The sequence below is a fragment of the Lepidochelys olivacea genome, assembly GCF_965140295.1.
Source record: "Lepidochelys olivacea isolate rLepOli2 genome assembly, chromosome: 5".
Taxonomy (NCBI): Eukaryota; Metazoa; Chordata; order Testudines; family Cheloniidae; genus Lepidochelys; species Lepidochelys olivacea.
Genome location: NC_140415.1, coordinates 62,151,150 through 62,179,124, shown reverse-complemented (window position 1 = coordinate 62,179,124; position 27,975 = coordinate 62,151,150). Strand labels below are relative to the sequence as shown.

General features: G+C 38.1%; 1 protein-coding gene across 2 annotated transcripts in view; it reads left to right on the top strand.

The window, feature by feature from the left end:
• ELL2 (elongation factor for RNA polymerase II 2) overlaps positions 1–27,975 on the top strand; it is a 67,348-nt gene that overhangs the window by 24,685 nt on the left and 14,688 nt on the right. For both annotated transcript variants that reach the window (XM_084629393.1, XM_084629394.1), the window contains exons 3-8: positions 4,081–4,202; positions 6,978–7,141; positions 14,403–14,662; positions 20,527–20,651; positions 20,804–20,897; positions 23,663–24,239. In XM_084629393.1, coding sequence (XP_084485519.1) covers positions 4,081–4,202; positions 6,978–7,141; positions 14,403–14,662; positions 20,527–20,651; positions 20,804–20,897; positions 23,663–24,239 — 1,342 coding nt within the window. The remainder of the gene's footprint in view (positions 1–4,080; positions 4,203–6,977; positions 7,142–14,402; positions 14,663–20,526; positions 20,652–20,803; positions 20,898–23,662; positions 24,240–27,975) is intronic.

The window sequence follows — 27,975 nt, the reverse complement described above, 5'->3', positions numbered from 1 at the left end:
TAACGTTACTACTTTAAATCCTGACTTAGGGAAATGCCTAGTTTGAAAGGGAGCTTCTTGAAAGAGGAGAGGTCACTTGTTTTATTGGAGGAATTAAGCTGTTCCATGTGAAGGTACAGCATAAAGCCATGAAACCAAAATGGGAGGAAGAGAGAAATTATTGGGTAAGGCTAGTGGAGCTGACAGAGTACAGTGCACTAGGGTTGGGGGAAAAGAAAAGATGACAATAGAGTAGTCAAGGCTCCGTATGTGAGGACTGATTTGAACGCTGTACAGAATGAAGTAGGAAGTCAAGTTACAGGACTCAGCAAGGGACAGTGAGAACATAAGAACAGCCATACTGCGTCAGACCAACTGTCCATCTAGCCCAGTATCCTGTCTTCCAACAGTGGCCAATGCCAGGTGCCCCAGGGGAATGAACAGAACAAGTAATCATCAAGTGATCCATCACCTATTGCCCATTCCCAGCTTCTGGCAAACAAAGGCTAGGGATACCCGTCCTGGTTAATAGCCATTAATGGACTATTCTCCATGAACTTACCTTTTTTTTTTTTAAAAAACCCTGTTATAGTCTTGGCCTTCACAACCTCCTCTTGCAAAGAGTTCCACAGACTGTGTTGTGTGAAAAAATACTTCCTCTTATTTGTTTTAAACTTGCTGCCTATTAATTTCATTTGGTGACCCTCCTAGTTCTTGTGTTATGGGAAGGAATAAATAACACTTAATTTACTTTCTCCACACAGTCATGATTTTATAGACTTCAATCATATCGCCCCTTAGTCATCTCTTTTCCAAGATGAAAAGTCCCAGTCTTATTAATCTCTCCTCAGATGGAAGCCGTTCCATACCCCTTTTTGTTGCCCTTTTCTGAACTTTTTCTAATTCCATTATATCTTTTTTGAGGTGGGACAACCATATATGTACACAGTATTCAGGATGTGGGCATACCATGGATTTGTATAGAGGCAATATGATGATATATTCTGGTTTTTTAACTATCCCTTTCTTAATGATTCCTAACATTCTGTTCACTTTTTTGACTGCCGCTGCACATTGAGTGGATGTCTTCAAAAATTAGCCACAATGACTCACAAGATCTTTCTTGAGTGGTAACAGCTAATTTAGACCCCATCGTTCTATATGTATAGCTGGGTTCATGTTTTCCAATGTGCATTACTTTGCATTTATCAACATTGAATTTCATCTGCCATTTTGTTGCCCCGTCACAGTTTTGAGAGAGCCTTTTGTAGCTCTTTGCAGTCTGCCTGGGACTTAACTATCTTGAATAGTTTTGTATCATCTGAAAATTTTGCCACCTCACTGTTTACACCTTTTTCCAGATCATTTATGAATATGTTGAATAGGACTGGGGGGGACACTATTTACCTCTCTCCATTCTGAAAACTATCAGAATGTCCGTCGGAAAAAAAATCAGCTGTAGTATCTTGACTAAACCACAGATGAAAGTCAAGAGGCCAGAAATGAGAGAGATACTAAAGGAGCAGACCAGAGTTTTACCTGTGGGTACAAAGGCAGAGACTATTTTTGAAGTTGTAAAAAAAAGAAATATAACATTTGGGGTACCAGATCCCAGAAGAGAAGCTGGTTGACAGTTAATGTGGATGAGACTGAAGTAATGCTAGTGCAATGAGGGAAGCAACGTAATCATAGAATATCAGGGTTGGAAGGGACCTCAGGAGGTCATCTAGTCCAACCCCTGCTCAAAGCAGGACCAATCCCCAATTTTTGCCCCAGATCCCTAATTGGCCCCCTCAAGGATTGAACTCACAACCCTGGGTTTAGCAGGCCAGTGCTCAAACCACTTAGCTATCCCTCCCCCCCGATGAACAACTCCTGCATAACTGTCCTTTCTATTAAATGCATCAACCTTCAAACTGTAATAGAAGGAATGGATAGATATGTCATCTTGGTATTGTCTTCTGTACTATCCACAGTAACTGTTTTGGAATATTTATTCTGTAAATGCTTCTACTGTGTAATGTGGTGTCTCCACCAGGCACTTTTTAAAGACTGTCAATTAATATATTAAGGTGTATACACTTTCAAAGTAAACTCGAAGCATATGTGGCTGCAGTCATCTGCTTCGATCTATTTAATTGTTTTGGGGGAAATACTCTTGAAGTATAATTTTAAATGGAAGGAAGATACTCATCAATGGAGAGCTTGGAGAAAGCCAAAACAGTCTGCAAAGTACATGGAGCTGTGTGTGGGGAGGGGGAGACTTACTCTTTAGGTCAAAATCTCACAGAATTTCATACAGAATTATCAATCATGCAAGGGACACACAAATAAAAATTAGTCTGTTTTATTTTTAAATATTTTCAGGTACCATGCCTGCATCTGAACTCTGCCAATTCTTGAGTTTACAATCAGTCTTTAAAATGTGAAAAAGACCATACAAATGGGAGATCATGAAACTGACTCGACACAATGCTATCAGATTATACACAGTAAACTTGGGAAAATATTTTTATTTCAATTATAGTAATTAGTGAACAATAGTAGGCTGAAAAAAATTCTGCATAGTAATATTTTTAGTGTTCTATAGTAGTCTTGCAGACTCTTAAGATAAATCTGTGATACGGGATCAAAAATGGCCTCTACAATAGGTCTTTTTATCGCTGATGTTTTAGTATTAATCTCCCAGTTGGGAAGATAAACTGTTATAACAGGTTCTGATACATAATCCAAGATTTGTATCTGCTAATTAAACTACTTCAGTTAAATCCTTTCTCTTTAGTGTATAGCGCTCTATTGAATAGGACAAATACACATGTTTTGAGTATAAATAGCTGAGTAGTGTGCAGGTTTGGTCCCTATCTTTCTCTCTGGAGGCCAGCAGTAGTCCCAAGATGCTGCTATACTCTGTCCAACATGGGTAATCAAATCATAAATGGCAGAGACTTTTTTCCTAGGCTTTCATTTCAAGGAAGAAATTTACACAACTAGTACAATGTGTGATTTAAAACCAATCATGACTATTGGCCAATTTTATAAGCAAAATAAAAGGTGTGTACCAGAGGAGGATTCCAAAAAGGGCATTGTGAATGTTGCTTTTAAGTAAACATTTTCATTCAGGATAGGTTATTTAATGTGTTGAACCTTCAAATAGATTCCACTCTTAAATAAGAGTTTGTCAAACTGCAAAGTTTAACTTAAAATATATACTACTCAAAAACATCTGCTTTATTTTTGCTTTTATAGAACGGCATGTTAAAGCATGCATCACATGGCTTTGCTTTTCTATTGATCACGTGAAACTGATACTTTTTAAATCTCCAGAATACAGAATGTTCTGTACTATGCACAAAGCATAGGATGAGTGTATTGAACCAGGAAAGCAAGTTTTATCATGTGATTTCTTGTACAAAAAGCTATGTGTATTTTGTATTTTTTACAAGCAACTTGATTTAAAATAGATAAGTATTTGTCTGACCAGCTTTTAGTCCAGGAGAGTTTAAACAAATCCATATAACTAAGCTATTTTTAACAGTCTTATCATTAATGTTCCTGTTTTCTCTCCTCCCATCTTTGGTTTGTGCCTTGATTTTTATTCTAGAAATCTAGTCCTGTCTAAATTCCACTAAGATTAACTGTCATTTAAAAGCCAGGAAACAAGGTACTGTAGGTTCTACTTTTGTTGTTCTGTTTGCTTGCTTAGCCAAACAGTAAGGCTTTTGCTTATTCAGTAATGCACCTAATCAATGCTTAACTTTTCAGTACACTAATAGTCCTGTTGGAGTCAGTTGGGCTCTACACATGACTAAAGTTAAATAAGTGCTTAAGTGCCATGCTGAATTAGGGCTGTTTTTTGTAGACGTGAGCAGGGTTCAACTTGTATAACTATAGTTATAGTCTTGTGTCCTGATAAGATTATTTTTGAGAGGAAAGTGTGCCAGAGTTAACTCATTTTATTATATCTTCATCATTTGAGTGTCAGTCATATTACAAATATTAAGTACACTTTATCATTGCGCTTGGATTTAAAGTGTAAAAAAAGTACTATACAAATCACATTGATGGGCACATGTAAAACTTCAGTTTATATTTATCTTTTAGCTTGTCAAAATTCCTAAAGCTGATCTCCCAAATGAAGTGCATAACTTTAACTTCTACTTGTCAAATGTTGGCAAAGATAATCCTCAGGGAAGCTTTGATTGTGTCCAGCAAACTGTCTCAAGGTAAGCAATACTTAAATTTGTCCTAAAAGAAAATAATACGTTCGTTGTGTGTTATAGAACAGAAACGGTGAAAGGCTGTAAAACTTTTTTCTTCAAACTACAAGTAAAATATAACTTCTAGTTAAGAGTATGGTCTCTTATAAACTATAAATATCTGCTTTTACATATCACTGTTTTTGTTTTGCTTTCCAAAAACTAACCTCTGAGTACTTTCTCACCTCACTAGTGCCATACTTGAAAAGTAGGCAGTATTGTCAATGCTTGGATCAGATCAGTGCTATTACTGTTTAAGTATGGCTATACCTGGCAGCATTCTAGCATGGTTTCTCTGACCATGATGGATAAGGATTTTAAGAACTACTACACTAGTTAAAAATCTTATCCACAATTGCATGACTACCCTGTTTCAGGGGCTGGTTGAAACACAGCAATTCCTTGACGCTGTACGGTTGGGTTTGCAACAAGGCTTATACTATTCACTTGCATCTATGCAGGCAAGATTGCTGTACCATTCTGGAGTAGACACTTACAAGTGGGCCAAAGAAAATGGTGTTTCTGGTACTGTAGATGAATCCTGTCTTATAGACCAACTCCCTTGGTAATTTACAGTGTTAGAACTTGTATTGCAGACAAACAGCTATGCAGACCGATCAGGGAAATTGAGCTAAAACTCTGCAATAAACAGCCATGCTTATACATGGGCATAGATGACATAGTTCTACTCTCAATCTAGGCAGTGCTAAAAGTCTGAAGTTCTTAAACCTGTGTAGAGAAACTACTAGAGTCAACATACCAGTTCTTTTATGGTTTTAGAACACTTGTGCAGAAACTTCTTGTTGGAATTTCACACAATGTTTAACTTGTTCAGTTTTGAGACGATCCTATGAATTATGATGGAAAATGCAACTGACACTTTAAAAAAAAAAAAAATCCTGAAGTTTCATCACTGGAGTTGAAAAGCTTAAACTTTAAACTGCCATGGTTTGGAGTTGCCAATTGGCCAACCCAGGCTGCAGAATTACCCAGCAGTCCCTTTTCTTCTCTGGTCCCTTGTCTCCTTTATTTCTCTCTCCCACTCCACTCTCATTAGGCCACACACACAATTATTAACCATTAGCGGCCATTTTGTAAGTGATAGCGTGCCCTACTTATTTTTGTTTAAGACATAACTAAAATGTTTATCAAGAAATTCGTTAACGTGAATATTTTGGTGTTAAAATGCCAAAGGATAAACTGAATCATAACTTGAAAAAATATACTGTGCCCAATTGAAGGCTAGAGACAGCATTCAAGAAGTCAAACTCAGGGAGTGCAATTTGCCTTGGGTAATGGAATGGATATTACCTTGGCTTTTCAATATTCTAGTGCATTCTTTGAGATATAACAAACTAAAGAACTTGGAAGTTGCACAGTATTATAACTAAATTTTGTCCATAGTAGAGATGGCACCCTGCTCTAGTGGGGCACTCTAGTAGCTGTGAAATCTTAAATGTATTCTGGGTTGTTAAAGCTGAGCTTGACCTAGCTGGCATGACTTCAGGGGAGTTAAAAATAAAATGGTAAGTGAAGGAGAAATGATGTGCTGAATGTTCCTTACCCATTCTATTTGGAACATTAAGCAGAGAATTGTGGAGTTGCTTTCAGAAATGTTTCAGGTCAGCTAGAGTCACTGTCCTAGTGGTATCTGAGTAGCTCTGATCCCACAAAGAACTAGCATGGTTTTAACTAGGCATTTATGCTGTACTTGTCACAGAGTGTTTAAAACATCGTCTTGTTTTGAATTTGAATAGTCTTCCCTGCCCAGTATGGAACAGGAACTTTTATATTAAAACTGTTTGAGGAACAACTGTCTCTATAAATATTTATAGGAGTAGCACAGTTTTAATCCAGGTATGTAGGCTTCATTGTTCTTAAAGCACACTATAATGCTTGAAGGGACACTGAACTTCACATCTAGTCAGTTTTTTAATACACAAGTTACAAGGTACTACACCTGCCCTTGAGTTTTTGTGGTTTTGTTATTACACTTCACTGTTTTCACATTTGTCCCCTGTTATATGTAAGACCCACAGAAACAAATGTGTAAACTATGAAAATAGACTCTCTGATGTGCAGTCAAATACACAAATTAAGCAAGTTGAGAAATAGAATTGTTTAATAACTGAAGGGTTAGAGAAATCTTAGGCTACGGGTAATGGTAAAATTGACACTGAGAATTAGGTTGATGGTTTTCCTTAAAAGGTTGGAGAGAGTTAATTAGAACTTCATGAATGATTAAGGCCCTGTTTTGACAGCCAAAAGTCACTTTTTCACTTACGTTAACTCAGTTGAGTGAGTTTAGCATAATTTGAAAAGTCTTCTGAATGCTTAAGGCACGCTTTATGTCGCGTTCTGGTACCATATAACTCTTTTGGTTAGACAGGTGACTTTTTTAATTGAAATAGCTATCCTGTTTTACAACCTCTAATAGCAGTATAAGGTTGTCTTAATCCAGCATCACTGTGTCCACGCCGGGTGGGGTGGGGTGTTCTACCATTTAACTGTACTTGTATGGTTAGTGGTATAACATCTGTGTAGAGATGCCATAAAACACATTTGAAGCTGTGTTAGATGATAGCTAGGTGTGTCGTAGCCTAGAGGGATTGAAAAATGCACCTTTTTGCCCATTAAGATTTGCCATAAATGCCCCTAATTTTTATTCTGTATTGATACGTTTGAGTTCAGAATAAAGTACTTATTCTCTTGAAACTGTATTTTCTTTTAATACTTTCATAGTTCTGGAGCCTCGCAGCTCAATTGTCTGGGATTTATACAGGATAAAATTACAGTATGTGCAACAAACGACTCTTATCAGATGACAAGAGAACGCATGACCCAGGCAGAAGAAGAATCTCGCAACCGCAGTACAAAGGTCATAAAACCTGGTGGGCCATTTGTAGGTATGGTTGTATCTAACTTTTTAATCTAATAGACAATTAGAAGGTAGTAATTCTGACCGTCTTCAGGATCATAAATGTTTAGTCTACTGACACTGCTTACATCAGAGCATCTCAGTTTTTTTGGTAGCACAGCTTCACATCTATTCACAGTGCCCCACTCACTCGTTTTCCTTTTTCTCCCTTATTATGCTTCCTCCTTGTTCCCCAGTACATGCTTCCTGGATTTCCATTCTTTCCCAGAACCCTGTACATCCATTTCCTCAGTTCTGTGCTCCTTGACTATTTCCTTCCCTTCTTAGACACTTCATAGTCTCATTGTTTGTAACTACCATTACAAGTTGTTTAAATAGTACATGTGTTCATGGATTGACCTACAGTGTTTCAATTCATAAAGCTATCAATATTGCCTTAACCTGTAGTCTGGAAAAGTGACACAGTGAAGGTTTGGTATACAAGATCATAAACCTAGGAGCAACAGAAAAGTGAATTCTGTATGCAGTGTGATGCATGTATCTTGATTTAAAAATCCTTTTAGCAAGAACGCAGTTTCCTCTGATAGTAGCTTGACCACCTTATTAGCAGGGTTATAATGGGAGCTAGATTTAGTGATTTACCAGGGACAGTAATTCTTTGCTTTCGTGAAAACACTGGCAGGATCACAGAATTGGTGCCTTCCTATGGATTTTGTAGTACTTATAATTGAAGGTTGTTGTGCTTCAAATACTCTGCTCTTATTATATAGAGATCCATGACAATATAAACCATTCCATGCATGGTGGTTAGGCAGAGTCTGAAGCTGGTTTGAAATAGTACCAAGATCACAGAACCTAGAGATGCAGAGCTGGAAGAGACCACAACAGGTCATCTTGTCTATCCCCCCTACTCCCATGCTGAGGCAGGGTCAAATAAATCTTTTTTAAAAACCTCCAATGATGAGGATTCCACAACCTCCCTTGGTAACCTATTCAAGTATTTGGCTGCCTTTATAGTTAGAAAGCTTTTCCTAATATCTGACCTAAATCTCCCTTGCTGCAGACTAAGGCTATTACTTCTCCCTTTTATCTTCATTGGATAAGGAGAATAATTGATCAGCATCCCCTTTTAAACAGCAGCTTTACTATCTGAAGACTGTTATCAGGTCCCTCCCTCAGTCTTTTCTGAAGACTAAACATGTCCAGTTTTTTTAACCTTTTCTTACAGGTCAGTTTTTCTAAACCTTTTATCATTTTTGTTGCTCTTCTGAGTCACTCCAGCTTGTCCACGTCTTTCCTAAAATGTGGCACTCAAAACTGGACACAGTGCTCCTGTCAAAAGCAGGACAGTTACTTCCTGTGTCTTACATGTGGCACTCTTGTTAATGCACCCTATAATACTAGCCTTTTTGCAACTGAATCACACTGTTTGCTCATATTCAGTCTGTGATTCACTGTAACCATCAGATCCTTTTCTACAGTACTAAAGCCTAGCCAACTCTTCCCCTTTTGTATTTGTGCATTTTATTTTTCCTTTATAAGTGAAGTGTTTTGCCCTTCTCTTTATTGAATTTCATCTTGTTGGTTTCAAACCAATTCTCCAATTGTCGGAGTCCTTTTGAATTCTAATCTTGTTCTCCAAGGTGGCTGCAACTCCTCCCAGCTTGGTGACATCTGCAAATTTTATAAGCATACTCTCCACTCCATTATCCAATTCTTTAATTAAAATGTTGAATAGTACTGGAGCTAGGACTGACACTTATGGGATCCCACTAGAAGATTCATCACCCCAATTTGACAGTAAACTATTTATAATTATTCTTTGAGTGTTTTTTCAATTAGTTGTACACCCATCTTTTAGTAATTTCATCTAGACCACATTTCCCTAATTTGCTTATGAAAATGTCAAGTGGGACCATGTCAAAAGTCTTGTGAAAATCGGGATCATGTCCACTGCTTCCCCCCATCCTCTAGATCAGTAATGCTATCAAAGAAGGAAATCGCATTGTTTGGCATGACTTGCTCTTAACAAATCCATGTTAACCATTACTTACCATTTTATTATCCTTTAGGTGCTTACAAATTGATCGTTAATAACGTAAGCCTGAAGTCCCTGTTCCCTTATTCATATTAGTGATCTAGTCAACTGTAGTGACCCTCTTTAGTAACAATATCTGGGTGTGAATTTTGCCATATTGGAATGTAGAATTCCCTTAACATGTGTAGAGCAAATGACCTCAGGAGGCACTCTCACCATGCTGTGCTCCAGCTTCCACATTCTTCTTCCTCCTCCTCCTTCATCCAGCAGTGACCTCTGAAAATCTGGAAAGAAAGAGCAAGATATTTAAATCTTAAAACAGTACTTCGCTGCCTGCATTTAACACTCAAGTCCAGTTATACTGCAGTGCTGAGTTGGCCTACAGCAAGCCATCTTAAATAGGCACCTACCTGGCCTGTTGAAACGCAAAACTGAATATATGCTGTCTGAACTGTAGACTCCAGGAAGGCATATTTGCTTGTACTGGAACTGTCTTCTGCTCCTCTGTACAGTGAGGATCAAAATTCCTTCTTCCTGTAGACTGCCTTCAAAGAACAGCCTTTTGTTGCTTTACCGACTGATATGACGGTGGGTTTTTTACTATTTTATTCCATTTTCAACATTCTGAGGGAATATTCACCTATTTACTTAAAATTGTGTTCTTTTGAACACACCATTCGCTATGGCTACATAAGTCTTATAAATCGTGTCGTCAAGCTTCTAGATGAGTGTGCTTACTACAAAGAAATAAAAAAACTAGGTTCAACAGCCCTATGTCAGTGTCGCAGGAAGTATATCCCCAGCTCCACTGAATTTTCAACCTTACGTAGGTATTCCCTTCTTGAAGAAGCTGAGACAAGGATAGTTCTAATTCCTGTTATGATAGGCTGACATTTTAGTATGGGTATGGAAGGATCTTAATACACTACAGATTTAAGACTAGGTTGCAATGAGGAATTTAACTGATCACAATTGTGTGAAACTAAAATGACTCATTAATTAATACTGTTGTGCTAAAAATGCAAAGATGTATCTGTTCACATAGTTATGGTTATTTTTGAAACCAGGAGTGCAGATCTAAGACATTAATGTGATTCTAGGAATAGTTAAAAATGGTGGTTAGTCTACACTGCAAAATGGAAACATTTTTACTATTCCAGGAGATGACAGCCAACATAGCTGATTTCGTACCGTAAATGGAGTTGTTTTGTGTGAAGTTTTGTTGTCAAAGAAAGTATTTAAGAACCTGTTTTCTGGATTAAAGAGTATCTAACCTGTGTGAAGGAAGAGGCCAGAGCCTCAGGAGTCGTAACACTCTCAGGTTTCTATTTTCCTACATGAGAACAGCCATACTGGGTCAGACTATTGGTCCCTCTAGCCCAGTATCCTGTCTTCTAACAGTGGCTGGTGCCTCATGCTTCAGAGGGAAGGAACAGAACAGGACAGTTGTCGAGTGATCCATCCAGTCATCCACTCACAGCGTCTGGCAGTCAAGGTTTGGGGATATCCAGAGCATGGGGTTGCGTCTCTGACCATCTTGGCTGATAGCTATTGATGTTTATAGCCGTAAACATTTCTAATTATTTTTATTCTAGTTATGTTTTTTTGCTTCACAACATCCCTTGGCAATGAGTTCCACTAGTTGACTGTGTGTTGTGTCAAGAAATACTTCATTGTGTTTGTTTTGAATCTGCTGCTTATTAATTGCATTGGGTGGCCCCTTGTTCATGTGTTGTCTGATAATTCTGTTCTTTACTATAGTTTCAACCAGATTTCTGATACAGGTCAGGAAGCCTAACTTCAGTACTTTTCAGGATCGCGCCTCTAGCCTTTTTTAAAAATCAGTTTTACGTTAGCGATCCTCCAGTCATCTGATACAGAGGTTTATTTAAGCGATAGGTTACAGATCACAGTTAGTAGTGCTGCAATTTCATAGGAGTTCCTTCAGAACTCTTGGGTGAATACCATCAGATCCTGGTGACTTATTACTGTAAAATTTATCAATTTTTACTCTATTGACACCTCACTCTTGAACAGTTCCTTAGATTTGTTACCATAAAAAGAATAGATCTCCCTCACATCCTCTGCAATGAAGACTGATGCGAAGAATTCATTTAGGTTCTCCACAATGGTCTAGTCTTCCTTGAGTGCTCCTTTAGCACTTTGATCGTTCAGTGGCCCCACTGATTATTTGGCAGGCTTCCTGCTTCTGAAGTACTCACAAAAACTAACAGATTTTTTGTTATCTTTTGCTGGTTGCTCTTCAAATTCTTTTTTGGCCTAATTATACTTGACTTGCCAGAGTTTATGCCCCTTTCTGCTTTCCTTAGTAGAATTTGACTTCCGATTTTAAAGGATTCTCTCCCTCTCCTTCCCCTCCCCCCAAAGAAAACCAAACAAAAACCCACTTCCTTTACTCTGTTTAGCTGTTGTGGCCTTTTTTGGTCCTCTTACTTTTTTTGTATGTTTAATTTTGAGCCCCTGGTCTGATGTGTTTAAATAGTTTCCATGCAGCATGCAGGCATTTCACTCTTGTGACTGTTCTTTCTAATTTCCATTCAACTAGCTTCCTCATTATTATTCCCCTTTTGGAAGTTAAATGCTTCTGTGGTGTGCTTCTTTGGTTTCTTCCTCCCTACAAGGATGTTAAATTTAAATATATTATGGTTGATAATACTGATCAGTTCAAGTATGTTCGCTTGTTGGACCTAGTCCTATGCTCTGCTTGGAACTAACTCAGTAATTGCCTCTCCCCTCTTGGGTTCCAAGATTAGCTGCTCCAAGAAGCAGTCACTAATGGTGTCTAGAAATTTTATCTCTGTATCCCATCCTGAGGTGACATATTCCCAGTTAATACGGGGATAGTTGAAATCCCCCATTATTATTGGGGTTTCAGGTTTTGTAGCCTGTCTAATTTCCCTGAGCACTGCACAGTCAGTCAACATCATGGTCAGATGGTTGATATAGCAGTACATTCCTACTGCTATACTCCTATTAGTCAAGCATGGAATTTCTATCCAGAGAGATTCTGTGGAAGTTTTTTGCTTCATTTAAGATTTTCAGTATTTTCAACTCTGTGCTTTCTTTCGTATATAGTGTCACTCCCCCACCAGTGCAATCTGCTCTCATTCCCATATATTTGTACTTTGGTATTACTGTGTCCCATTGATTATCATCATTCCACCAAGTTTCTATGATGCCTATTGTTAGATCAAGATTCTAATTTAATAACAGGCACTCAAGTTCACCCCTTTTGATATTTAGACCTACATTTTTATATAAGCACTTATAATATTTGTCAGTATTTAGTTGTCTGCCTTCATGTGATGTAATTGAATGGGACTCTTTTTTTGTTTGACTGTTTCTCTTCAGTTCCTGCCTGTACCTTATCAACTTCTATCCTCACCTCTTTCATAGGATATATAGTATCCCCTTCAATAAATCCTCCCCTAAGGGATGTCCATCTGAACCACATGTGCCTTATGCCTGTCGGCATTCCGCCAGCCCTCAGTTTAGAAACTCCTCTACAACCTTTTTAATTTTACGTGCTAGAAATCTGGTTCCATTTTGGTTTAGGTGGAGCCCATCCTTCCTGAATAGGCGCCTCCTTTCCCAGAAGGTTCCCCAGTTCTTAATAAATTTAAAACCATCCTCCCAATACCATCATCTCATCCACACATTGAGACCCTGCAGTTCTGCCTGTCTAACTGACCCTGCGTGTGGAACTGAAACCATTTCAGAGAATGCTATCAAGGAGGTCCTGAACTTTAATCTCTTGCCTAGCAGCCTAAATTTGGCCTTCAGGACCTCTTTTTTTTACCTTTCCTTATGTCAGTGGCATCTATGTGTATCATGATCACTTGCTCCTCCCCAGCACTGCACATACATCTATCTAGATATGTCTAAAGGTTCGCAACCTTTGCACCCAGCAGGCAATTTACCATGCGGTTCTCCCGATCATCATAAACCCAGCTATCTATATTTGTGATAATCGTATCCACCTTTACTATTACCTAGCCTTCTGGGAGTGTCCAGAATGAGACATCTTCAGTGTGAGAGACATGACATGACATGACATCTGGAAGGAGGGTCCCAGCCATGGGAGAGTTTCCCTCCGCTCCAGCTTGATGCTCTTTTTCCCCTGAGATTTTCATTTTCTTCAACAGCACAGAAGGTGTCAGACTGCGAATGGGACCACTCTGTTGTGTTCCTGAAAGTCTCTTCTATGTACCAAACTTATAAGGAATTGGGTTTGGAGGAATGATCAGCTTTTAGCAAGTCTCTGATCGGAGCCAAAATAGTAAACCTATTACAGTAAAGTTCTTAGATATATTGATGCTGAGTCCTGACTATAGTGGTAAATATTTAAGTGCTAAAAAAAGAATACCTGGCCACTTTGCTTTGATTCTGGTGCGGAAGAGCTATTGCTACTAACCATTTATCTTTATGGAAAAATAGCCTGTTTGATTAAGTAAGCTGTTGAACATGTTTACTTCATTATCTTTGGAGGGGTGCCTTTACAAACATGCAGCAGCACCTGAATTTATTGGGAAGCAATGTTTTCTAGGCATGTAAAACTTTTTATTAGAAACAGAGCATTTTTGAAACTTCTATGGATTTGATTTGCAAAGGTGTTGCATTTGACAGTTTCTTTCTAGTGAGAAATGTCAGGTCAGTTACATGGATTGTTTGGGTAATGGAGGCAAAATAGTTTCATTTTTGAAATTGTATGGCACCAATGATTGGATCTGACACTCCATTAATCAATTCAGTACATGGTGTTGAATGTAAGTTTTGTTTTTTTCCCCCAATTGCACAACCAGGCTTGTATATTCATTTCCAAGTCATGGTGCTGTTAATATGTAGATTTGGGTTCCTTAGGCACCAATGGAGAACATTTTAGTCACAGGAAGTACTTAGTTTCATATGAGTTTTGTCCTCATTTAAAATATAAAATATCCCATTAGTTTGATGTTGAACTTTTCTCAGCCTGTAAATTACTTAAGAAAATATTGAAGGCATGCCTCTGTATAACAGAGCAACATATCTTGCCCTCCTAGCAATATCATTTGCATTTGAGTAATTTCATATCCAACTTTTTGAGTTCTTAAAACGATGCATTTTATGATCCCCTCCTTGGACTAAACAATACTTGTACATTTAACACTCGGAGTTAAACTTTGGGAAAAATCAGATGTTTATAAATCAGACGAGCTATTAATTTTTCCCCCTTTTTGAATTCTGGACTTAGGTAAAAGAGTACAGATTCGGAAAGCACCACAAAGTATTCCAGATGCAGTGCCCGAGAGGAAAAGGTCAACACCCATCAATCCTGCAAATACAATACGAAAGACCCACGTAAACAACAGTGTTTCTCAGCGACCATATAGAGACAGGGTGATTCACTTACTGGCACTGAAGACCTACAAGAAACCAGAGCTACTTGCTCGCTTGCAGAGAGATGGTGTTAATCAAAAAGACAAGAACTCCCTTGCAGCTATCCTTCAGCAGGTGAGAACATCTGGATAGGATGTCTTTTCTGCTCTTTCTGCTCCTTTTCCTGGTTGTTTCTTAATACAGTTCAGGATTTTACTACCATATTTCATCTAGAAAAGTGAGGGTTCACTTTGGTGAATGGCAGACACATTTATTGATATTCGCTCTTCGACAGTCTTCTTGAAAAGCTGCCATGTTTTGTAAGTACTCAAAACAAACTGGAAGTTTAATGAGTTTATAGGGGAAGTTTGTACTATTGAAGATTTCTAAAGCTCTTCATGAGTGATAGGGAACAATTGCTGGGTATATTTTTAGCTATCTTTTCCCTACTGCAGTTTTTTTCCCCAGGAGGCTTACTCTTTTTTATTACTCCAAGCTGTTTAATTGGTGAACATAGTTTCTCTTAACTTTTCTTCTCGTAACTGTTCAGACTAATTCACTAAGGAACTTCTGTTTCCATTGACGAGTTTACTAGCCCTTTTTATAAAGAGGAAAGCTGTTTTGGGGGTGATGTTTAAATGAGAAAAAATCTGCATAATCAAGAGTAGTGGCCTATAAGTTGGTGCCTAATCTCATTGAGTTCTATTACAAAATATTTAACTAGCTATCCTGGGATTGAAACTCTTATTTAAATGTTACAGTAAATGAAAATATTGGTGTTTGCTTTCTGTCAAAGAAAATTTCTTTAAATAGTTCGTTCTTCACTAAAAACATGAATGATATTTTAGAAGGAACTTCATATCTCTTTGCAAAAGAAAATATATCTGTAACATTACACATGTACTGCACACTTTCTTGTATGTATATGCATGCAAAGATAGCCGTGAAATTGAAGAAATCCCTTTTTACACTGCACTGTTCACACACTGCTTAAGCTGTGCACTGGTAGCTTTGGATGTCGGAGCACCTTGAGTGAATTACAGTTCTGTCTGGAGTCGTCATTATTCCTTCACTTCTTTAACCTTTATTAAGAACATAAGAATGGCCATACTAGGTCAGGCCAATGGTCCATCTAACCTGTATCCTGTCTTCTGACAGTGGCTGGTGCCAGATGCTTCAGAGGGAATGAACAGAACAGGGCAATTTATCGAGTGATCCGTTCCCTGTTATCCACTGCGAGCTTCTGTCAGTCAGAGGTTTAAGAACACCCAGAGCAGGGGGTTGCATCCATGACCATCTTGGCTCATAGCTATTGATGGACATATCCTCCTCCATGAACGTGGTATTTTTTTTAATCCAGTTATACTTTTGCCCTTCGCAACATCTCATGGCAACAAATTCCACAGATTGTGCATTATGTGAAGGAGTACTTCCTCTTGTTTGTTTTGAACCTGCTATCTATTAATTTCATTGGGTGACCCTGATTCTTGTGTTATGTGAAGGGGTAAATAACACTCTTATTCACTTTCTCCACACCATTCATGATTTTATAGACCTCTATCTTATCCCCCCCTTAGTCATCTTTTTTAAGGTGAACAGTCCCTCTCTTCATGATCTCTCCTCAGATGGAAGCTGTTCAATACCCCTGATGATTTTTGTTGCCCTTCTCTGTACTTGTTCCAATTCTAATATCTTTTTTGAGCTGGGGCGAGCAGAACTGCATGCAGTATTCATGGTGTGGGTGTACCATGGTTTTATATAGTAGCATTATGATATTTTCTTATTATGAACTTTCCTAATAGTTCCTAACCTTCTGTTAGCCGTTTTGACCGGTGCGGCACATTCAGCAGATGTTATCAGAGAATTAGCTATGACTCCGAGATCTATCTTGAGTGGCAACAGCTAATTAGACCTCAGCTAATTTAGACCCCATCATTTTGTACAGTTAGTTGGGATTATGTTTTCCAATGTGTATTACTTTGTATTTACCAACGTTGAATTTCATCTGCTATTTTGCTACCCAGTCTTGTGAGATCCCTTTGTAACTCTTCACAGTGAGCTTTGGACTTCGCTGTCTTGAGTAATTTTGTATCATCTGCAAACTTTGCCATCTCACCATTTACTCTTTTTCCAGACCATTTAGGAATATGTTGAAGAGCACTCTTCCCAGTACAGATCCTTGGGGGGGAACCTGCTATTTTTCTCTCTCCACTGTGAAAATTGACCATCTGTTCCTTTGGTTCCTATCTTTCAACCCAGTTACTGATCCATGAGGACCTTCCCTCTTATGCCATGTCTGCTTACTTTGCTTAAGAGCCTTTGGTGTGGCTTTTTGTCAAAGACTTTTTGAAAAGTCCAGATACACTATATCTGCTGGGTCATCCTTGTCCATATATTAGTCGACCCCCTCCAAGTATTCTAATAGATTGGACAGGCTTGATTTCTCTTTGCAGAAGCCATGTTGACTCTTTCCCCAATATATAGTGTTCATCTTTTGTTCTCTCCATGAACGTAACTTTTTTTTGTAGCGGAGTTCTAGTTCTTTTGGAGAGGGTAGTGGATTTTTTCTTCACCAAAATTATCCTTAAGCTTGCGTTCTGTAATTTTAGGCATGCTCTTGGACTCAAAGGGTTGAGTTCTCATTTCATGTCCCGTTATAAAGAGTTGTTGGGGAAAAAAATGCTTGCTGGGATACCTTTTTAACAGTCTGCTTTGCCTATCCCCACATTGACTACCAGAATGCTGTAAATTTAGTCTCACTTCATTTTATTCATCTCTAAAATAGGCTTTAGTTTAAAATTAAAAATTTTTGGTATGGCTTAATCCACCACTTACAGAATTCTTTTCATACATATTTACTGTAACTTCCATCTCCATAATGGTTAATTCATTGGCTTTTAAACCAGGAATAAGTGTTGTCCATTTGTGAATTGAGCAATAATAAATATGCTTAAATCAGTTTTTCAGACAGTAAGATTAAATTTATGTAAATTTTAAGTGTATGTAGATTGAAGTATTTTTATGCAACCTTTAAAGTGTTAGCAATTGTCATTTTCTGTATCTTACTGTAATAGTTCTAAGAGATTAGGATGACAGATTCTGAATAGTCAGCCATGGTGTAGCTGCATAGCAAAGAAATTGGACCTAGATGAAACATTGACATGTTTTTAACCTGGATCAAAGAAAGGGATCGCTAATAAACTTTGAACATCTGCCAGAACAATAAACTGAAAGTTTGAATAGTGCTTTTGTTAAAATGTTCAAGGTCAGATGTCAGTTAATTGTATAGTTTAGTCATAAGCTATACTTGTATCTTTTTTACCATAACACTCCCATCCCCTTGTAGAACCTACTGATGCTAACGTAAAATTCTAAAGGCTAGGCCTGCATAAGTGCACAATGGGGGAAGGGGGAGATGGGTTCAGTGATTTTTCTCCAATCCATCCTCCTCCATGACTGTGGTATGGAATAGCTGTCTCAATGCCTGCTACGTCCCCAGCGCATGCACCTCTCAGAAAAGTGTGCCATGCAAAGTGCTTTAATTACTGCTTGGCCTTCAGAAGCTAGCAGTATAATGCTAACTCATCTTATTTCCACACTACAAAGTTTTTATTTTTAGTTCAGTAATGCTATCATTTCATCAGCAAAGTTCTATAGACCTTTTATTAGAAAGTGTTACACCATAAATCGGGTGAGCAAACTATGGCCCACGGGCCGTTTTAAGCTGGCCCATGAGCCACAGCACACGGGTCAGCCCTGCTCTGGCCCGGGCGCAGGGTCAGGGGCCGCATCATGCAGCTCCCGGAAGCTGCAGCATGGCCCCGCTCTGGCTTCTATGCGCTCCAATGAGAGCTGGAGGGGCGGTGCTTGCAGATGGGGCAGCATGCAGAGCCACCTGGCTGCACCTCTGCATAGGAGCCGGAGAAGGGACATGCCACTGCTTTAGGTAAGTGCTGCTCGGAGCTTGCCCCAGCCCTGATCCCGCTCTCCAAACCGCTCGATCCCAGCCTGGAGCACCCTCCTGCACCCCAAACCTCTCATCCCCAGAACCCGCACCTCCAACCAGAACCTACAACCCTGTCCCAGCCCTGATTCTCCCCCGCTCCCCCACTCTCCAAATCCCTCAGTCCCTGCCCAGAGCACCCTCCTACACCCCAAACTCCTCATCCCCTGTCCCTCCCTCACCACAACCCCAATTTTGTGAGCATTCATGGCACACCATACAATTTCTATTCCCCGATGTGGCCCTCGGGCCAAAAGGTTTGCCCACTCCTGCCATAAATGGTCTTGAGTACGCAAGTGTAGTAACTTTTAGTTAGGGGCTGAAACTGGGAGGCTAAACATAGTTACTGTTTGCACATGTAAGAAAACATTTTTTTATTGAAAGTACTACTATTACCTTGCTGTTCCTAACAAATGTGTCTGCTCTCTTTGATTTTAGTTTGATTTTATTTGTTTCAGACAATATGGTGGATCACTAAAAGTCTTTACAGGCAAAATATAGGCATATACAAGTCCTAGTATTTGTTTTTTTGAAATACAGTATCACAACCAGCTGTGACAGAATACATAAAACACTTCAAAAATGAGACATGGAACAATACAAAACATACCTAATGTACTTGATCCACTAGCACACATTCAGATACCCTCTTTCTTTGAGACTTAGTCCAAACTTTTTGGGAGGGGAGGGCAAATCTGCATAAATCACGATTGTGTCCATATGCTTTTCAGCCTACAAGGCTCTCTTTAATATCTTGACTAGGAGTAACAGGCAAAGGCCCGGTTTCTGAACTTCAGAGGTCTGTTACAAATAGTACAGTTTGAAGGTCTAAAATGGGATTTGAAGGGGAAAAGTTGCCAAATTAATGCTTTGATGTGGCAGGCATCAGTGAGCATGGATTTTTACCAACATGACTCTTTTCAAATACACAATGTATTTCTCTTCAGGAAAGGAAGGGGGACCTATCAGAAGCTGTCTTAAAGCAGAGCATTAATAGGATGTATATGCTAACAAACAACAAGGCATTAATTAGTATGGAATTAGGAGTACAATATTTTTTCCTGGAATTCATGGATATCTGTTTTGCATGTACGCTTGGGGCTTATCATAAAATTAGGTGTGGAACAGCGCATGTACATCCCTTCTTAGTTACATTTCTGCAAAATTTTACTTGTACCCTTCTTGCATGACTAAAATGTGTTTGATACACATGGCTGAAATTGCCTTACATCTTCATTAAACCAAAACGTTTTAGGTATACTTTTAAAAAAAAAAAAAAAAAAAAGTCACTCATTAAACTTACAACAGTTTTTGTCCCTTTTTCATTAAAGGGAAAATTTAGTGTTGAATCAAGTATTGTACTATCTTGACACTCTCCGGTGGAATGCAACAACTTCATGTGGTTTCTAGGAAGTGTGAATGTACTAAACTCCATGACCCAGTCTCTGGGAAACAAGAAAAGCTACCTATTTTTGTCAGTCATTTGGCTAGATAAAAAAGCTGTTCTTGCTGGCACTGCAGTATGAGTTACCACTATTCCTAAAGCTGTACCAATTTTCCCTTTTTGTGATCTAATATCATTGATATCAGCAGAACTGTGTTGGCTGCTATTCCATTAGAAATACAGGAAAAATAAACACTTGAATTATAATGTTCGAACTTGAACACTTAAAGTTAGAATTCTAAATTTGTATTTAGTCATGTAAATATGAATAAGCCTGACTAATGTACATTGACCTTCAGATCTTTTGAAAAATCAGGCCATTCTTTTATAAGTACCTAAATTCACACACCCAAGATTGAACCTTTTTGTATGCCAAAATTTTCACTATATGAAAGGTCTGTCCTTTATTGCCTTTAAAGCCGAAGGCTAGAAAATACAGAATACATTTTTTCATGGTTATATTTTCAACCTATATTTAAACTGTCCAATCTTTTCTAGTATTGTAACTTGTAGATAGCTTTAATATTTGTATTTTTAAATATATATTTGTAGGTAGCCAACTTGAATCCCAAGGACAACTCTTACACTCTGAAGGATTATGTATTTAAAGAGATCCAAAAAGATTGGCCTGGATACAATGAGATAGATAAACAGTCATTGGAGTTAGTACTTTCTAGGTAAGTTCAAGCTTTTTCTTTAATGGTAGCAATAAAAGAATACATGGTTTGAGAAGTAACAGGCTTCTTTCTTCCCAAATAATGTAAGATCTATTAGAGCATCTTTTTCTTGATTTTTTCCTTGTAACCTGGAATATGGGTGATCTTTACAGAAAACTAAATTCATCTCAGAATGTCACCAGCACCAGTCATTTGGAATCTCCTCTAAGTTCTTCTAAAGATGCTGCATCTGCTTCTCCTTCCCAGGTATTTAATTTGTGATTTTCTTTATATTGCAATATGATGCAGTCAGACTTAATACATACAAGTTTTATATTGGTGTGAAAGCTTGAATCATGTAATGAGAAGCACCCGTACCCCTTCTAATGTATGAAGAAGGTGAAGCAACTATTTCTGGGTAATTGGATGGTGGCATAGAATAAAACTTAAAAAAAAATAGTTGCACCATGGAAGACTGTGGAACTGATGTGTGGGTTTTTTAAAAAATTCTTGTCATGTAGTTCCTAAGAACCTCAACTTAATAACCCTGTTTTTAGGGATCAGATAGCGTTGTAGTAAACCAGACTTCTACGTAGATGGCTCATAAAATGTTTTGTGAACATAGATTCTCAAACATAGCCTATTGCTATGGTATCTGAACTCATAAGTGACCATACAAAATGTAACTATTAATAGCATGTTGGCAAAAGTTGTGTCCTTACTCAGGGTTGAACTTGTCCTCAAAGGCTTAACTTTTTAGGTGTCAGTCACTTTCTGGTTGTTAAATACTTAGACAACAAATATACCTCATATATTGCCAAAGAATTTATCTTGGTGTGTCTTGGTACTTCAAATGAAGGCAAGATATTTTTGTTACTTAACTCTTGTACCCTGTTGTATGCTGTCATAACCATAAGGGTAGCCTAAAATTCCTCCTTACCTGTAAGGGGTTAAGAAGCTGAAATAACATGGTTGGCACCTGACCAAAGGAACCAATGGGGACAAAAGATACTTTCAAATCTGGGGGTGGGGGAGAGAGGCTTTGTTTTGGGTTCTTTGTTTCTGTGTTTGCTCTTAGGAATAAGAGGGACATCAATCCATGCCCTCCAAACCATTCTGAACCAGTCTCTCATATTACAGAAATTGTAAGTACAGCCAGGCAAGGTGTATTAGTTTCTTTGTTTTCTCAACTTGTGAATTTTCCCTTTGCTGGAGGGAGGTTTATCCCTGTTTTGTTATAACTTTGAAACTAAGGCTAGAGGGGGTTCCTCTGTGTTTTGTGCATCTTTTGTTACCCTGTTAAGTTATCTTCCAACCTGATTTTACAGAGGGGATTTTTACCTTTTCTCTTTTTTTTTAAATAAAATTCTTCTTTTAAGAACTGCCTTTTTTTGTGTGTGTGTCCAAAGATCCAGGGATTTGGGTCTGTGTTCACTTTAACCAATTGGTTAGGATATTATTCTCAAGCCTCCCCAGGAAAGGGGGTATAAGGGCTTGGGGGGATATTTTGGGGGAATAGGAACTCCAAGTGGTCCTTTCCCTGATTCTTTGACTGAATCACTTGGTGGTGGCAGCATACTGTTCAAGGACAAGGTGGAATTTGTGCCTTGGGAAAGTTTTTAACCTAAGCTGGTAAAAATAAGCTTAGGGGGTCTTGCATGCGGGTCCCCACATCTGTACCCCAGAGTTCAGAGTGGGGAAGGAACCCTGGCATATGCTGTGGGTGTTCGGTCTATCTGTACTGTCATATTGTTTTGATATTTGATTTTTCTGTCATGCAGGCATTTTTATGCTGCAGCCTTTTAACCCTTAGTTTAAATGCAGTATTTACACTGGACAGGACAGAAATAGGGTGTTTTAGGGCAGCAATATTGTTTCTGGGAAAAAATTAATTTATTTTTGCTGTGGGTGGTGTTCAGATATCAGTTATGATTAAGTGTAGTCCACTGGGTAAAGGATGGAACTGAGTGAGAAGACCTGGGTTCTAGATGCAGCCTCGCAGCAGGTGTCTGAGACCTTGGATAAATCACTTATTTCTCTGTGCTTCCCTTGTTCATCTATAAAATTGAGATAATACCCACTTTAATAAAGCACTGGGAGACTTTCAGATGAAAAGCATTATTTAAGATAAAGTATCAGTGATTGCAGTAAAAATATAAAATAGCACTATAGCAAAGGCAGTAGAAGAGCATTCTTAAAAATTATTGGGTGGTGCTTTCATTTGCTGTTTTGGGACAGGTGAAATGAAGTACTGAACATCCTGTACTGAGGTCATTAACATATTTGGGATGGGGAAATAAATACATACCCGTTTCTTGCCAACTTTGGCTACTGTTTCTCATGGTAGTGAAATAGTATAAATTGTGTAGTTCTGTCTTCTCATCTGCTCAAACACACACACTGAATCTGGAAGTAATTCAGCTGTGTGGTACAGAGCTCTGCTTGGCACTTCTGGGCAGAGGCACTGCTTTGTACTGAAACATAAGCAATATATGCTTGTTAAGCAAACTGACATGAGTCAGATAGTATTTCAAAAGAACTCCAGTATTCTCTGAGGATAATTTAGACCCCAGGCTCCCTATAGCAGAAACTTGATTTTTCCTTGCCCCTTTTTGAGGTTTAGGCTTTCTGATGTGCACACTGTTCCACATGGGTTGGAACTGCTTGAATAAAACAGACTATATAGAGGCAGCAACTGTTTACTTACTGAATGTATCTGCACTGCACAAATATCTAGAGTACTGACTAACCTGTCATGTTCCAGCATGGACTGTGATACTTCCCCAGACAATGTCTTATGTGGTTCCAAAGTCTTGGTCAAGATCTGAAGGGGATCGTCTCAGGATGACAAAAATTTTTTAAAGCTATCTAGATTTATTTTTTAAGCATGAAACAAAGCACATGTTTAGTTGTGATCTTCATCTTATCTAAAGATAAATTAGAAAGCATAAGAGACTAGGTTTTAATCCGTTTGTTGTAGACATACCTTAGAATTGGATTAAATGGAAACTAATGGTCTCTTTTTATTGCAGAAACGGCTGTTGGATTCAGATTTTATTGATCCTTTAATGAATAAAAAACCAAGAATATCTCACCTTACCAATAGAGTTCAACCAACATTAAATGGTCACTTGACTGCTTCCAATGAGAGAGCTACTGCACCACCACCCCCACCACCTCCCCCTGCAGCCGCTGCCACCCCAACTCCTCCAACGCTTCCTTCAACTCGCCTTCCTGTTTCAAATCCTCCTCAACCGGTGAACTCTAACTCCAATTCCCCTAGCACTCCTGAAGGCCGAGGGACTCAAGACCTGCCTGTTGATAGTTTTAGTCAGAATGGCAACAGCATCTTTGAGGACCAGCAAGAAAAATATACCTCTAGGACTCCTTTGGAAATGCCAGCACCCACTGCAGTTGAGTTAGCGTGTCCAAAGTCAACAGATGAGGTACATTCAGTGTTGCACAAAAAATCCAAAAAGAAGTCAAAAAAACATAAGGAGAAGGAGCAAATCAAAAAACATAACATGGAGAGTATGGAAGAAAAGGAGAAAGACCTTAAGAAAGAAGAAATTGTCAAGCTGAAAAATTCCAGTTTGGATTCAAGTGAAGGTATTTAAAAAAGCAGCACTTTAAATTACTTTATGGATAAGTGAGACTGATCTAGTGGGTAAAACAATGGACCAGAAATAAGACCTTAGTTCCACTCGTAACTGCTACTGATTCACTAAATGTTGAACAAGTTACTTAACCTCTCCCTGCTGCCTCCTTCCATAGCTGTAAAATGGGAATAATGATAGTTACCTGCCTTTACATATAGCAATTTTCACCTGAACCAAAGTGCAAATTATTACCTTACTAAGCTTTAAGGCTATACAAAAACAAAAGGGAGGAATGACACATGTACACAAGTACAGCTATATTGGCACTCCAGACAAAATGTTGTTCAATTTTATTTTTGGTAAGATTGACTTCAGCTTTTGAATAACAGGAATAATTCATATTTTTAAAAAATTATAAACACTTCATTGTTGGATGGAGTGTTGGGTAGTCAAAAGGAGAGAACAAAAAGGAATACTACTTTGGTTTTGTTTTATAAACTATAAGGTGTTCACATACCACTTCGAATGCAGGGCAGTTTAATTATTAACTGTATTAGGCCAAATCAATTTATCAATGGGCGTCAGTACTGTTAATGTTTACTGCATTCTTCAGAGAACTGACTCTGACTTCATGGCTGTGAAATGACTTCTAAAGAAAAAGCAAACTAACTGAAATTTGATTGATCATACAGTACAATGTTCTCATTTCACAGTGGCTGGAAGACCAACCCACAGAAAATTAATGAATTTTGCAAATTAACAAGTAAAAGTACACACTAAAGGAAGAGATAATGTTGCATAACATACACTTAACTGCAAATTATTTTTAATTATAGTACAGTAGCAATTGTAGAGTAATTTTGTGTTTAAAAAAAAAAATCTAGTATTGTGAATCTTTATTCCAGATCTCTGAGAGTTGGGAAGAGACTGTTTTCTCTTTACAAAAAACCTTGCAGTTTACTCAGATGTAAACTAAAGTTTAAATTTGGACACTTCTCTCCTTCCTCTTTCCTGCTCCAGAAATTATTCTTGCAACTACTTTAAGCAGTCGTAGAGAGGATATTAAAAAAATCTTAAAATTGTGCTTGTAAAACCAAATGAAAGCTTACCAAATATATTTGCTTTCCTAATACTATTTTTTTAAAAGGTTGTGGAATGTGGCTGTTAACTCAAAATCCATAACATATCAGTTGGAGCTACAAAGTTTAATATTGACATTTAATAAACAAATATCAAGTGTAAGTAAGGGCAATTACTTGAAACGTGAAATGCAAGGTTAAAGGATCTTCTGTTAATTCAGAAGTCAGATTCAGCCCTCACCTAGTCTAAAATTGTTTCTCCTCTGGAAACAGAGCTGATTGTATGGATTGGATTCACTTTGTAGACTGCTGATGGATAAAGCTGGATCTTTCCGATTCATTTATACACACAATATGGCTGCTGTTGTAGGGGTGAAATATATGTTTCTGAAAATCTTTGTGCTCAGTACACCAGTATATGGTGGCATTCAGGGTACTGTCAGTCAGTTACAGAATTCTAAATGCCTAGTAAAATTCTATACTGTGCCTTAAATTGATATTTATGTTGCTAGGGCACCCACAACTTGCTGGGGCACCTTCAGAGGAAGACCTCGTTGTGTAAAATTTTTATTTTAAAAAAAAATACTCCTTTTTAAAATTGGATTTTTGTTCATAGTACTGAAATTTGGATAACATAGGTTTTATTTGTATAATATTTATTTTGTATCTCTCACGGAATTGATAGTTCCTATTAAACTTTGCACTTCTGATTAGGCCTCAACTGGAATATTGTGTCCAGTTCTGGGTGCCACATTTCAAGAAGGATGTGGATAAATTGGAGAAAGTCCAGAGAAGAGACACAAAAATGATTAAAGGTCTAGAAAACATGACCTATGAGGAAAGATTGAAAAAATTGGGTTTGTTTAGTCTAGAAAAGAGATGACTGAGATGGGATATAAGTTTTCAAATACATAAAAGGTTGTTACAAGGAGGAGGGAGAAAAATTGTTCTTCTTAACTCCTGAGGATAGGACAAGAAGCAATGGGCTTAAATTGCAGCAAGGGTGGTTTAGGTTGGACATTAGGAAAAACTTCCTAACTGTCAAGGTGGTTAAGCACTGGAATAAATTGCTTAGGGAGGTTGTGGAATTTCTATCATTGAAGATTCTTAAGAGCAGGTTAGACAAACATCTGTCAGGGGTGATCTAGTTGATGAGTGCGGGGACTGGACTAGATGAGCTCTTGAGGTCCCTTCCAGTCCTTTGATTCTGTAGTACAAAGAATGCCATTTATAGGAAGAGTAATCTCTTGGTATAAATATAATTGCTTTACTCAGATACTTCTGATCTGAATCATATATATTCTTACAGACCTCTAACTGTTGGAGCCTGAGTGAGTGCTTTGGCCAGAATATTCTGTTGTTCAAAATAACTGTGTTCTACAGTTTAAGGGTAACACTAACTTCTCATATGTGGGGTGGTATGTTCATAAACTTGCTAGCAAAACTAAATTTAAAACTGTTTTGCCAGTAAGTTCTAAATACTAATCCCACATATGAAAATATACTTAATGAATAACAACATAAGAATGGCCATACTGGGTCAGACCAGTGGTCAGTCTAGCCCAGTGTCCTGTCTTCTGGCAGTGGCCAGTGCTAGATGCTTCAGAGGGAATAAACAGAACAGAGCAATTTATCGAGTGGCCCATCCCATGCCATTTTTACTCCCAGTTTCTGATGGTCAGAAGTTTAGGGATACCCAGAGCATGGTGTTGCTTGCGACCCTGACCATCTTAGCTAACATTGACAGGCCCATCTTCTGTGAACTTACCTAATTCTTTTTTGAACTCAGTTATACTTTTGGCCTTCACAAAATCCCTTGGCAACGAATTCCATAGGTTGACTGACTGTGTTGTGTGAAGAACTACTTGCTTTTGTTTGTGTTAAACCTGCTGCCTGTTAATTTCATCTGGCGACCCCTGGTTCTTGTGTTATGTGAAGGGGTAAATACTTCCTTATTCACTTTCTCCCCATCATCCATTATTTTATAGACCCTTCTCTTATCTTTTAATTCTCTTTTCTAAGCTGAACAGTCCGTATCTTTTTACTTTCTCCTTGTATGGAAGCTGTTCCATACCCCCTAATGATTTTTGTTGCCCTTCTCTGTGCCTTTTCCAATTCTAATATATCATTGTTTACATGGGGCGAGCAGAACTGCATGCAGAATGGATGGGGTGGGTCTACCATGGTTTTATATAGTGGTATTATGGTATTTACTGTCTTATTATCTAACCCTTTCCTAATGGTTCCTAACATTCTGTTAGGAATATGAGAAGAATTTAAAACACAAACTCTTCCTAAAGTAGAGGAAATAGTCCCATTTGTATTGCTTGCAAACAGACGGATTATTTAGGGATTACATTACTTTCATAACACCTTCCTGAAGAGCAACATATTGACTTGCTTTTTTCCTGTAAAAACCAATGTTGCCATATTAATGAGGAAATCTTCTGTTCAAAATTGAAGTCTGAATGCTAATTAGATTTGCATAAAATGCTATAAGGACTTCTTTTGTATAGAAAGTATTCAAATTAAATTATAAACTTTGCTTACCCATAGTTGGAGGAGGAGAGGGACCATTCTCGCACCAAGAAAAGCACTTTGGCTTTCCACCCTATTGTCCTTTAGTTTGGTCCCGTGAGAGTTGCATATTGATGTAAAACTTCTAGC